Source organism: Oreochromis aureus, linkage group 19 (assembly GCF_013358895.1).
Source record: "Oreochromis aureus strain Israel breed Guangdong linkage group 19, ZZ_aureus, whole genome shotgun sequence".
Taxonomy (NCBI): domain Eukaryota; kingdom Metazoa; phylum Chordata; class Actinopteri; order Cichliformes; family Cichlidae; genus Oreochromis; species Oreochromis aureus.
Window position 1 is genome coordinate 27,824,463 of NC_052960.1, and position 12,712 is coordinate 27,837,174.

General features: G+C 39.5%; 1 protein-coding gene across 2 annotated transcripts in view; it reads right to left on the bottom strand.

Annotated features, from left to right (window-relative positions):
- strn3 (striatin, calmodulin binding protein 3) overlaps nucleotides 1-12,712 on the bottom strand; it is a 29,876-nt gene that overhangs the window by 11,839 nt on the left and 5,325 nt on the right. For both annotated transcript variants that reach the window (XM_031745851.2, XM_031745850.2), the window contains exons 2-7: nucleotides 5,275-5,378; nucleotides 3,004-3,077; nucleotides 2,401-2,479; nucleotides 2,105-2,263; nucleotides 446-584; nucleotides 182-317 (exon numbers count right to left, since the gene is read on the bottom strand). In XM_031745851.2, coding sequence (XP_031601711.2) covers nucleotides 182-317; nucleotides 446-584; nucleotides 2,105-2,263; nucleotides 2,401-2,479; nucleotides 3,004-3,077; nucleotides 5,275-5,378 — 691 coding nt within the window. The remainder of the gene's footprint in view (nucleotides 1-181; nucleotides 318-445; nucleotides 585-2,104; nucleotides 2,264-2,400; nucleotides 2,480-3,003; nucleotides 3,078-5,274; nucleotides 5,379-12,712) is intronic.

A 12,712-nucleotide genomic window follows, 5' to 3' on the forward strand; every position in this document is an offset into this window, starting at 1 on the left:
TTATATTCATTAGCTGTTGCCATAATGATTTTACAGCCACACAATTCATTCACTGGAAAAATAATCATCATTAATTTAAGTATTTGCATTTATTTATTTAAGGTGGATAATATTCAAGAAGAGAGGAAAGGACGCAGCCTTTAAATCTTTACAATCAGTGGGATTCATGTACATCTCTTACCCCACTCTGTCCCGTCTCCGGAGCTCCGAGCCTCACCCGCCCCTTCTCCATCCTCAGCCGTCACCAAGAAGTCAAATTCCTTTAGAGCCTCCTCTGTGTCGGCATCATCCTCTGATGCTAAGCCCTCGTTTCCCACCTAAAAGAGCAGGAGGGGAAAGAGAGAAAAAACAAAACACAAGTTAAGAATTAAGGAAGAGGTGTTGAAGGAAGTAGTTAGAGGGGGAAAGTGGTGATTTAAAATGGGGCTGCCTGATCTCTGTTTACCTTGGTCTTATGTTTCTTGGTTCGGTGATGTTTGTCAGTGCTGATGTCATCCATCAGGTCCCCCTCCTCCTCATCGTCTTCATCGCTGTCTTCTGTGTTTTCCAGAAAGTTAAAAGTCTCCAGAACATCACCTGGACTCCTGGATATAAACACGCATATGGTTACACTTAGCTTGTCTGCTGTGTTGTGTTTGTGCTTGCACTGTCAGTGTGGTGGGAGATGTCACACTGGGGAGACTTGGCTCCTTTTCATGGGAAAGCGATATTAGGTTAGGGTTCGTTTCGGGTAGGCTTAGGCTATGTTCACACCGCAGGTGAAAGCGCATCAAATCTATGCGACCCATATCCGATCATGGTATGACAGTGTGAACAGCACAAATCCGATATTTTGAAATCCGACCACATGCGAAATCACTTTCGCATGTGGTATTGAATCCGATACATATCTGATGTTTTAGAAAGCGACTGCTGTTTGCATGGTCATGTTGCATTAAATCCGTCTTTTACGTCACTGACACAAGACAGGCGCCAATTATCAGCGCCGGACAAGACAAACGAAAAAGCATGGCGGCGAAAACTGGAGACTGAGGGAGTCAATGGACAGAAACTGAGGTTTTGGACTTGATTGGCATACGGGGAGACAATTCTATTCAAGCTAAAGTTGAAGGGTTGTATTGTAACCGGGCTGTGTTCGAGTGCACTGCCAAAGAAATGGTTGAACGAGGGCACAGGCGAACGTGGCTACAGTGTCAGAGGAAAGTGAAGAGGCTCGGTGCCAAGTTGAAAGAAGCTAAAGATATAAAGAAACGAAGCGGACGTGGTCGAGTCACCTGCCCATTTTATGATGAGCTTGACCGTGTTTTGGGCAACAAACCCAGCTGTCAGCCAGCTGTGACGTCTTCTTTTGCGCATGCGGACCGCTTTGAGGGCAGTGAACCATTCACACTAGAGCGCGTTTGCTGTCACATTTTATTTGTAGTGTGAACAACCACACACACAAAAAAAATCGGATTTGATCAAAAAATCAGAATTGAGCATTAAGACCTGCAGTGTGAACGTAGCAGATTAAGATTAACCGATCCTTTTTTTTTTTCTTTTTTTTTTAGGATATGTTCATGCCTCATACTGTCAACACCCTTTGTAAAAATAAGATTAATTAGTTATTTGAACTTCATATTTATTCCCTAGGTGTCCTTGCCCCACAACCAGTCCCATTTGCAGCCCACTATCTTAGGCAAAGGCTAGGTCATGGTTATAATAACATAAAGCAAATGTTAGATTTAGATGTAGCTAGAATAATATAAACACTGACCAGCATGAGAGGAAGAGGATGTGGTGCTGCTCATGTTGAGATGGTAAACAACAGTGGACAGTGAGAATCCATGTGTTATAGTGGGACATGAAACAAAATCAAGCCTTGAGAGCAAAGAAATGAAGCTTGATTCCTATCTAGAAAAATTCTAGATAGGCAAGTAAGCATTTTGTTACAAAGGAACTAACAATTCGTGTTCGATTTGCTGTTTTATGTTTTTTTGTTACTGGAGCGGTTTTCACAAAAGCTGAAATCAGTAAAGTACTAGGTGGTACTGCATGTGAACAATATAAGCTCACAGTGTTATCTTGATTGCTTTCAGCGTTTCAGCTGTGCGTCTGTCTGTACCTTTTGTCCTTGCGGCGCTCGGTCCCATTGATCAGGTGCTGCAGGTTCTTGTTCTCCACAGATCCATTCTGCTCTGAGCCTGACAGGCCAAGCAGAGAGCGAACCCTCTGAGTACGAACGTCGAGGATGGTGTCTGTGTATCCGACTTCCTGTAGGTACCTGACCGCCAAACAAACACGCACACTGTAAACTACACATCATTTGGTGAAATAATGATTTTTGTTAACAAATTAATTTTAAAAAATGATTTCAGCATTTTGCTTCCACTGAGAATACAAGTGTTCAAATGTTCTTACTGTCTGAGCAGCTGTCGTCCTTGTTTCCAGGTGAGCTGACTGTTGGCATGAACAGCAGAGACCTCTGAGTCTTTGGTGTCTAGGGACAAAAAGAGAAACTGTAATTTATACAGCACCGCCTGCTGGACACAAAACAGATAGGTTACATCAGTTGTATTTAAAGCTGTAAGTTACTTCAAATCTAAGAGAAAATTCAGTTGTTGATCCATCAGTCCATCTTCTTATGCAATTCCAATCAACAATTAACATTTTAAAGAACTGTGTATGATGATGGATTTATATCAGTGTTTAATGCTCATGCATTTCTGGTTTATTCAAAAAACCTGACTAACTGCATGTCTTTAGACTATGGGAAGAAGCCAGAGTACCCAGCGAGAACCCATGCAGATACAGCATGAAAACTCCAAACACAAAGACCCTGGCCAGGTGGTGGATTTGAACCCAGGAGTTTCTTGCTGTGAGACGACAGTGCTAATCGTTGCACCACCATGCCGCCCAGGGGTAAGAACCTACATCTTTTATATGCAGTTTATAATAGGCCACACTGAATATAAAGCATCTGAACAACGAGAGATTAGTGGAGGGGAGTACGACACATCATACCTGATTCAAAACTTGGCATCTTCATTTCTCCTTGGTTTAGCTCTGTTCCATATTTTAACTTGTGGTATTTTGCTCTGAAAATGGAAAAAAAGAGAAACTAATCATCAACCAATCAATTAACACTGTTAAATATTAAAATAAACATTTAACATATTTTTTAATGCATTGTAATCTTTTCTGCACATCAGTGTCACTCCCAAAACAATGAAAAAAAGCTGAAAGTGTGTGGTCTAAGAAAAGGGAAACAGATTTCCACTTTAGTAAAAGTTTACATTAAAATAATTTGAAAATGTAAATGCCTTAAACAGATGAAAATAAAATAAGGCTCTGTCCGATTCTTTATCAGTGAAACAAAGAATATGAAGTATACAATTAATCTATTACATCACTAGTGCACAAAAGCAACCCAAAAATCACAGAACAAAGCAGTAATTTAACAGCAGTCTGAAGCAGAACTATAGAAAGCCAATTAACTTTGTATTCAAACAAATTAAACATATCACTTTAATACACAAGCCCGGGTTATTTGGTATATTAACTTCTCTGTTCTATATTTCAGAGCACCTGTGCTGTACCTGTGCGGAAAATAAGTAAGTGGCAGACACTGAGATGACACAACAACCACAGACAAGCTTCTAATCCATCACAACATAACCATGACAAGCTATTCTAAGCATGACAATGGCTGTGAATGAATTAGCCTTCTGCAAACTGAAGTGAAAGACTTGGCAGAGTGAAATAAAAATATTTGCTCCCTTCTTGATTTTATTTATTTATTTATTTTTGCATATTTGTCACAAGTTTCAGATTGTTGAACAAATTTTGATATTAGAGAGCCCTCGTACAGTAAAACACAGCTTTAGATGATGATTTTACTGAAAACCCTACCGGGCTCTATGTGGAAAAATGATTTGTCCCCTAAACCTAATAACTGGGTTGGGCAGCAGTTTAGCTCAGTCGGATGAGCAGGCGGGTTCCTGTTGATCTTCGCTGTTTCTATCTAGCTCGTTAAAAGAGCAAACAATATATTTAAAAAAAAACAAACCCTAATGACTGGTTGTGCAAACCTTAGGAGCAAGAATTGGCAATGGATCCTTCCCACTGTGGAGGAATTTTGGTCCACTATTTTTGGCAGAATTGTTTGAATTCAGTCACACTGGAGGGTTTTCTAACATGAATGGTTTATTTAGCAAAATTAGATTTAAGTCCAGACTTTGAGTAGTCCAGTCCAAAACCTTGATTTTATTTATGGGTTTGTTTGTTTTCTTGCTTTTTTTTTTTTTAAAGTCATTCAGAGGTGGGCCTGCTGGTGTGTTTTTGGATCATCGCATAACCCGAGTGCAGGGATGAATTGATGGCTGGAAACCAGGATTTTCTGGTACAGAGCATTTTTTATGATTCTAAAGCAGCCTCAGACAATAATACTACCAATACCATATTCAACTTTATGATTTATGACATCCTGCGTGAGTTTTACAGCAGATGTAACAGGAGACAAACCTTCAAAAAAGTTCAAATTTTGTCTCATCAGTCCACAGAATATTTTCCCAAAAGTCTTGAGAACCATTGAGATGCTTTTCGCACATGTGAGATGAGCCTTTGTGTTCTTTTTGGTCAGCAGTGGTTTTCTCCTTGGAACTCTTCTATGGGTGCAATTTTTACCCAGTCTCTTTTTTTATTAGTGAAACCTGGACACTGATTTTAACTGTGGAAAGTAAGACCTGGAGTTGTTCTGGGTTCTTTAGTAACCTCCTGCAGGAGTGCTGTTACCCTCAGAACCTGGATGTGGCTAGTGAAATCAAACTCAGCTTTCCAAAAACTGCGGTTCATCTCTGTTATTTTATAATTTAATAAGGGAGGCAAATACTTTTTCAAACAGGTCAAGCTTGTGACAAAACTGTATTTTGTACATACTTGGATTCTCTTTATCTAGTATTACAATTTGTTTAATGATCTGCAACATTTAAGTTTGACAAACATGCAAAAAAACCCAAAACAAAACAAATCAGAAAGGCAGAAAATATTTTTTCATGGCACTGAATGGAAGGAAATTAAAGATCTGACAGGATTTAAAAAAATAACAAAAAAAGATCAGCAGAGATCTAAAGTTATAGTTGGTAGCCTTCAGTGAGAAGCCCAATTTAACCCCTATGAATCACCAACAATTCAATTTTATTTACACAGCAGCAGTTGACAACACAATTCACCTCAAGACACATTATATTGTAAGGTAAAGAGACCCTACAATATTAAGAAGATTCTGTGTCTTACCTTTCCTGCTTTAATGCATATTCTAACATTTTTATTCTTCTAACCAGGTCATGCTTCAGGTTTTCCTGGCCCTTCCTCTCCCCCTGCAAGAAGGCTATCCTCGCCTGGAGAGACATACAAACAAAGCATTTATGAGGAGTTCAGGTTACAGTATTATTATTATTATTATTATTATTATTATTATTATTATTATTATTATTATTATCATAATATATTATAATTATTCATTTCAAATGTTTAAAACCCTTTAATTACAGGAAGAAACATGTCAGTAAGTAATAAAAATCTCTTCTTTAATGGAATTTCAGTGATGATTCATAATCTGCTATAAACCTGCACTGTACTGCAAATTTGCCCGCATATTAGAAAATTTCTTTCGTTATGCATGGAAACTCAAAGACAAGAAAGAAACATGATGATCGATTAGAATTACTAGACTCTGGACCCTTTCTGACCAGTGATGTCCTCTCACCTGTCAGAAAGCAATGCGTTCCTGTCTGACTAACCACACCTATCTGTCAGTCAGTCCAGCAGCTGCTCTTGAAACCCAACACTAATAGGTCCCAAGAGCCATTTATACACAGAGTGTTCTCTTCCAGCGTGCCCATAATGACATGACCTGGTAACAGGAAAACCAAAGGTCCTCCCCCAGAATGAAAGAGACAGCCAGGGTGGGAAGGAGAGAGTGGTCAGGGGTAAACTGGGATGTGAGGAAGAGGATTACACTAACAAACCACACTATTTCAGCCCTGCTATGATTGGCCAGCTCTATGACTGACAGCCACAGCTCCACGGCAACCCCCGAGATCACTCTGACATACCAGAATATGTATGTGAGTGTGTGTTAGACGGTATAAGCTGTGAATGCATGCACACAGCGTTAGAAGAATGGCACACTGTGCTTCTCCTGTTCCTGGTGAACTCTGGAATAGGAGAAGTGTGTCGCTGCCTTCAGCTTCATTTATGCTAGTACAATTATTTCCATTTATACGTGTATTTGCCTGTAGGGATCTACCAAAAGGGGTTTTTCAGTCCTGGCAAACTTGTTCCCATGCAGTCCTCTGAAAACCCCAAACTGTAATGTTGCTTAATGTGGAAGATTGTCTGTGCTGATAAGTGGGCTGGAACAGGGAAAAAAAACGACAGCAGAGTTCACCCTGAATGGATGAAATGAAGAAAAAGAAACCCTAAAGATCACTTTTCGTTGTTTTTAACACTCAGTTTCACTTCAGCTTTTTCTATGTTAAAGAGCATCAGACAGACTGCTTTTATCATCCATTTTCACTCTTCTGGACTACTTGTCAACTAATCAGCATTTGACCTCTGCACAGTTGTCCTACACCGTTGGATTTTTGGAGGCTTGCATGGGAACAAGTCTGCGTGGGTTGTAAATCACTGTATCTAGGCAAATACTTACACAGGTGGACACAACTAAAACAAGCACTGTAGAACAATAGTAGTGACACAGAAATTTAGTTTAACAATAACCAAAAGTAAATTAGCCTTGTAACTCAGGAGCCTGCACAAGACTGTCACTTAATAAAACTGAAAAAATATTTTCTATCTGGGATGCTGTAATTTTTGGGAAGCTTTTTAACCAGTTGATTAAAAGCTCTGCTTTTCCGCTATATAACCTAATTTTGCTCTTCCTTTCACTGAAGTAGCTCCCTTTTTAGGGACCAAATAGTCTTTGGAGGGTGACAAGCGGTTCTTGCTCTCAGACATGCCTGGGCTTGTCTCTTTGTGCAGACTATGGAATGAAAACACAAGACATTGCTATAGCAATGATATTGTGACATTTTTATAGAACTATATCATGACAGTTTTACCTATATAACAATTCAATTTTATGTTGTTGTGATTTTGTGCTATATAAAAAAAAAACTGAATTGAATTCAATAAGAGGTATAAATGATATGTTATGACACAGCCCTAATACATATTCAATTGGACATTAAGAACTTGCAGTTAAATTCAGGGTTTCCCTTAACTTTCAGAGGCTGCATGAGTGATATGATAGATGTATGGTCATCTCTCAGCAAAGCTACTTCATGGCTACAAGTAGAGGTTTTATATCTACATTAGCCATACTTCTTATTCTGAACTTAATAATCATGTTGGTTCTCTTTAATGTCTATCTGTCAACACCTGTTTGTATCTGATGTGGATCTCTGCTGTGCTATGATATGGAACATTATGCTAGTAGTGAGTCTACACAGAGACGGGCTTTGGTTTCGTTTTTTTCAAAACAGTTTACATTATCTTGATAAGCATGTTGTCACTGAGTAATGGAACAAAGATGCAGAGGTTGCTTTCTACATGTTTAAGGCTGTTGAACAGGTTTTTCTCTAAAGAGCCTTATTTTGGTTTAAGACACAAAGGCTATGACTGCACTTGAAAAAAAACAAGTTTAACCATCTTTCGCTTCACCTTGGTTCACTTTTTGCTGTGCTACCACTTCTTTGCTGTCTGTCATTTTGTTTGTGGGTCAGACAGACAAAGTTTCAAGCCACCCCCCCCCCCCCAAAAAAAAGCAAGAAACAAAAGAAAACCCTCCAGCAGTGTTTTGTCCACTTTAAGTGTCTCGGGTCCTGCACTTGATTTATAAAGGGAAAGAAACAACAACACTGGGCTCACATTTGAGCTCCACAGATCACATGTTTGGACAGTAAGTGTCAGCACTTGGCATGTGTAAGTATAATTGCTCTTATTTTGTTTTTTTATTTAGGCAGACTATCACAGTGTGTTCACTGCACAGCTTCATATACACTATATGTTAATTAGGAGGTTTTTCAAAGGAAGGTTGAAATTGTTATCACCATGGCCTCATCTGGGCAGAATGCAAAGAAAACAGCCATCAATTAGTTGCAGTATGTCTGAGCTTATTTCAATGTAATCGGTGATAACTTGACTTAAAGGAAGACACAAGTGGACTGCTAAACTCTGAAAGAGGAAACAAGGTTGGACTGTAACTCACTAACTTAAGAATAAAGGTTTAAATTTAGAAGAACAAATCAAACTCAACTCAGCTGCCACCTAATGTGGGAGTGAAAAGAATAATGTGTGCCAGGTGAGTTCAATTAAGGGACAAACTCCAGAACCAATCAGTGGTGAGAAAGTAAAAGAGGAAACAAGGTAAGTCTGGTGAGGTGAGGGAGAGTGAGAAAAATGGTAAATAGTAAAGAATCTTTACAACACTATGGCTGTATCCCAATTCAGGGTCTGCAGTCTTAAAGGCCACATTCTAAGGCCGATTACGTCACAGTGACGCGCCGAAGGCTGTCCCAATTCAAAGGCTGCTCGAAATGCGGCCCTCAAATGAGTCCTTCATTTCCCTGAATTTTAAGGACGTGGCGGTGTAGACTTCGTGGCCCCACATATCCCACAATTCATAGCGCGGCAGTCGGTGTGGATAATTTTGCCGCAGATGGCAGAAGCGGAGTGGCCGAAGAGTAAACTGTTAAAAGTAAGTACTGAATAATATGTCACTTATTTATGTGCAAATGTTGAATAATGGAGAACATTAAAACGTTACTGTTGGCCACATGTCGGCAAAGTTATGTGACATTAGCGATGTTTGTACTTTCAGCGTTTACTTGGTTTTAAAGCCTTTACTTTAAAATATACGCCGTTCGATAGTTGACCTTAATCTTACAGAGAATGTGATGATTTTATGGCTAATTAAAGTCAGTCATATATCGACAAACACAACAAGCTGAAAGTCAGTGATGCTGCTCGGTTTGCAGTCCTGAATATCACGGCACAAGCAGAAACTGCACAAACTGCACTGTTAATGTTAGCTATGTTATATTGCTGCCTCTGTTCGGTGGTGTCGAGCCAAACGGACTTTAACGTGTGTTTGAACGAGCTGACGGTTCACTCGTTAAGCTGAAAGAAAGATGCTTTAATCACAGGAGTCACACATGTGTCCACTGGACCATCTGGGAACTCTTCTTGTTTAGCACTCATAATAACACAAACACTAAATCCTCCTTCTCTTGTGCTGTTTTGTAGCAGTGTATACACCTGAGACTGTCACCTGTCTGTCTGTCCTGCACTCTCTCTCTTTGTCTTTCTCTCTGATTGTGTAATAAAAGTATGAACATGTATTTATAAGTTACACTTGTGTTTGAATCCTGCAGCTTATCACACATTTGATTTCCATGTGTGACAACTGCAAGTGTCCAGAGTGAGGACAGACTGAGGGACCCACTGCTGCACATCATCTGTGAGGCTTTGCACCCCTTTTGATCCACCAGGACAAACTCAGCAGTGTGTGAGGAAGAGGAGGAGGAAGAGCCAGCAGCAGCTGACAGATGGCGAGAATAGACAGACTGTTCCCTGTTTGTCTCTTATATATAATACACCTATATATACACTGTCAGAGATACTTGTCTTTGAGTGAAGATTTAAGGTGATAGGAAATATAAATAATTGCAACTTGAATCTTTACTGAAGCTCAGTATTTGACACACAGTTCACTCACATGAATTTCACTCACATGTGCTGTACCAGTGTACCTGCACATGTGATGTGACAATAAAAGTGATTTGATTTGAGAGTTCAAACTCACTGCTGTAATAACTAATAATGATTAATAACTATAATATTGGCCATATCATATTTACAACTGACTTTAGTCTCATGAACAACATTAACTAATTGTTATTTACTAGCTAATCTTAAATGACTGTTCAGTACAGATATGAAGGCCAACAATCATGTTTTACAGTCCTGTGGTCTCAGCCTCAGATACTTATTAAATCACACAAAGCTCGTGTAGAGACAAATGAACAAAATATGTTCTCCTTCATTTCTGTCAACCACACGTTTCCAGCTATCATGGTTGCTAGGCAACCTGGGCAGCGCGACGGAGGCTAGACCGTCCCATTTCACAAGCCTCGCACTTCCGGCCTTAGCGGTCTTTGAGTACGCGGCCCTTGAGGACCGTTGAGGCTGCGTACTTTAAGGCTGTAGACCCTGAATTGGGTCACAGCCCATACAAGATTGAACCACTCTTTCTTAATCTTTGATTTCAGGTGTTTTCAATCCATTGCCACAGGTGTATAAAAGCACCTTGTCATGCAGTCTGCTTTTAAAAACATTCGGCAAAGAATGTAATCCTAAAGAGCTCGTCAAATTTTCATGTGACACTGGATGCCATCAGTACAACAAATCAGTTTGTGAAACATCTAGTAGGGAAGAAATTTCACAATCAACTGTAAGTGGCAATATACAAGCTGCAAACATTTAGAAACTACAGCAACTCAGCCAAGAAGGTGTGAGAGCACAGGCGCACAGAGCATAAAATTAATCAAAGCTCCAATGACTCACTAACTGCAGAATTCTAAACTTCCTCTGGCATTAACATCCGCACAAAATCTGTTTGCCCAGAGCTTTATACCATAGCTTTCCATGGCCAAGCAGCTCTTATATATAGATATGTATTGTGTAGGTGCCCTTTTGTCCGTATGGTGTTGCAATGACTGCTGGAAGGTTAAGGTTAAGATAAAAGCGAATCCAGGTTTATGAAATTGAGATGTAATGTTTAAATGTGAACACACACACACACACACACACACACAGAACAGTTTGGGTTAGAATCATAATGTCTACGTAAGCACAATTATTACTGCTGTGTCTGCTGCTGCAACCATAAGCTGATTAGGCAGAAATTTTAACCACTTTCATAAGCCAAACTGTTCTATCAGATATCTAAAACATTTTTAAAAATTAAAAGTCAGCACAACAATGCTGGAAGGAAAACTATATAAAAGGAAAAACATAAAAACTGGCCAATCTACTAATTTCATATTGTACCATTTTTGTGCAATTGCCCTTGCCATATTTGTGAAACTGGTTTAACTGCTTATACTCATAATTAATGCTATATACACTTAACCAAATAACAAATTCAATATTTTATCAAATCCAGCAGTTGTTCCTTGCTGGAGCTTAACTGAATAAGACTTTGATTCTGATTAGTTTTTGTTTGTCGAAACATCTATATAGTTGTAGGTAGGATTATCCCCCCACACTGCTTGTATTTTTACAAAGAGACTTCAGACTAATTAGAAAATATCCTGCAGTTTGAAGGTCTTTGTTGTTGATCACTTTAATCTGAAAGGCTGCTCCTCAAGTCCAGTTCATTTGGATGTGTACAGGTCACACAACCCCTCCCAACCAGTGCACCTGGTGTGCATGAATCAAACGCTCCTTAGGGACCAAAGTGAAGTCAGAGTACTGGAGTGATGATGACAAAGGTAGGTGTGTGTGTGTGTGTGTGTGTGTGTGTGTGCGAGAAATGAGCTCATTGGCCCAGATTTGCCACACTGACAGATAAGACCGGTCTGAAAATGGGGTTGGGGGCATCGGTGCAATTCTTCTGAACAACTGTATGACTGAGAGACACGGATTTGTACTTGTTTCCTTTGTGAGAACACTTACTGACAACCTGCCTTTAAAACTTCTAAGCTGAACCCAAAAACATCTCAACCTTTTAAAGTTGTGGAGAGTGACCAAAACATCCACAGGATCCAGAAATATCCTCCCTGAATGTCTTAAGAAACAAGAACAGGTCAAAGACAAGAGGAACTCTTCAAGCTTGTCTGTTCTAACATAAAAGATAACTTTTAACTAAAAATTATATTACAATTTAAAGAAAAAAAAATAAGTCACAGATTGTTCAATCATGTTTGTGACTGACAGGTATTTGGATCTCAGTGTGTGCGCGCGCGCGTCAGTTATTTCGGGCTTGTCTACTTTTAGCGTTCAGCTGGGATCAGGCTGTCAGAGCACGTCCCAGTAGGCCAGGCCGCTACAGCCCTGCCCTCCATATCAAAACATGGAGTTAACATTGCCCTGCCCTAACTACTGCTACTCTCTCTCCAGGTAAAGAAGACAACCTTTGACCTGATCTTGATCAAAACTCATGGGTTTAGTAACATCTTGTGAGCAAAGATCAGATTGAGTTCTACAAAGTTGCGGAACCACATAACAAAGGCAGCAAACAGCTCCCATATGTCAGTTTGTTTTACACAACAGTGTTCTTTTTAGGCTTATTTGAATTATTAGGAACAGATTATCTATATAAAGACAAACTCCAAACTTGCTTTGCCACATATCTTCACATTTGGAGGTTCTGGTATGCAGATCCCTGTGGGGCTTGAGCACAACAGAATGCTTAGTTAAACCTACTTATTTCAGAACACAGCTGAACCTGAGTCACCCTAGCAAACAGTGCTGAAAAGCAAAAGTGCAAAAGGGAAGCTGCGGAAGGACAAAATTATGCTGCATCTGCAGGTAGATCGCAATCTATCAATTCTGTCCAGTTTATGCAGCAAACAGGAAATAAATTGGACTACATTTGGGTTGTCATGATACTAAAATTTCAAGCTCCATACTGACATCCAGGAAAAAATCTCATACTCAATACTAC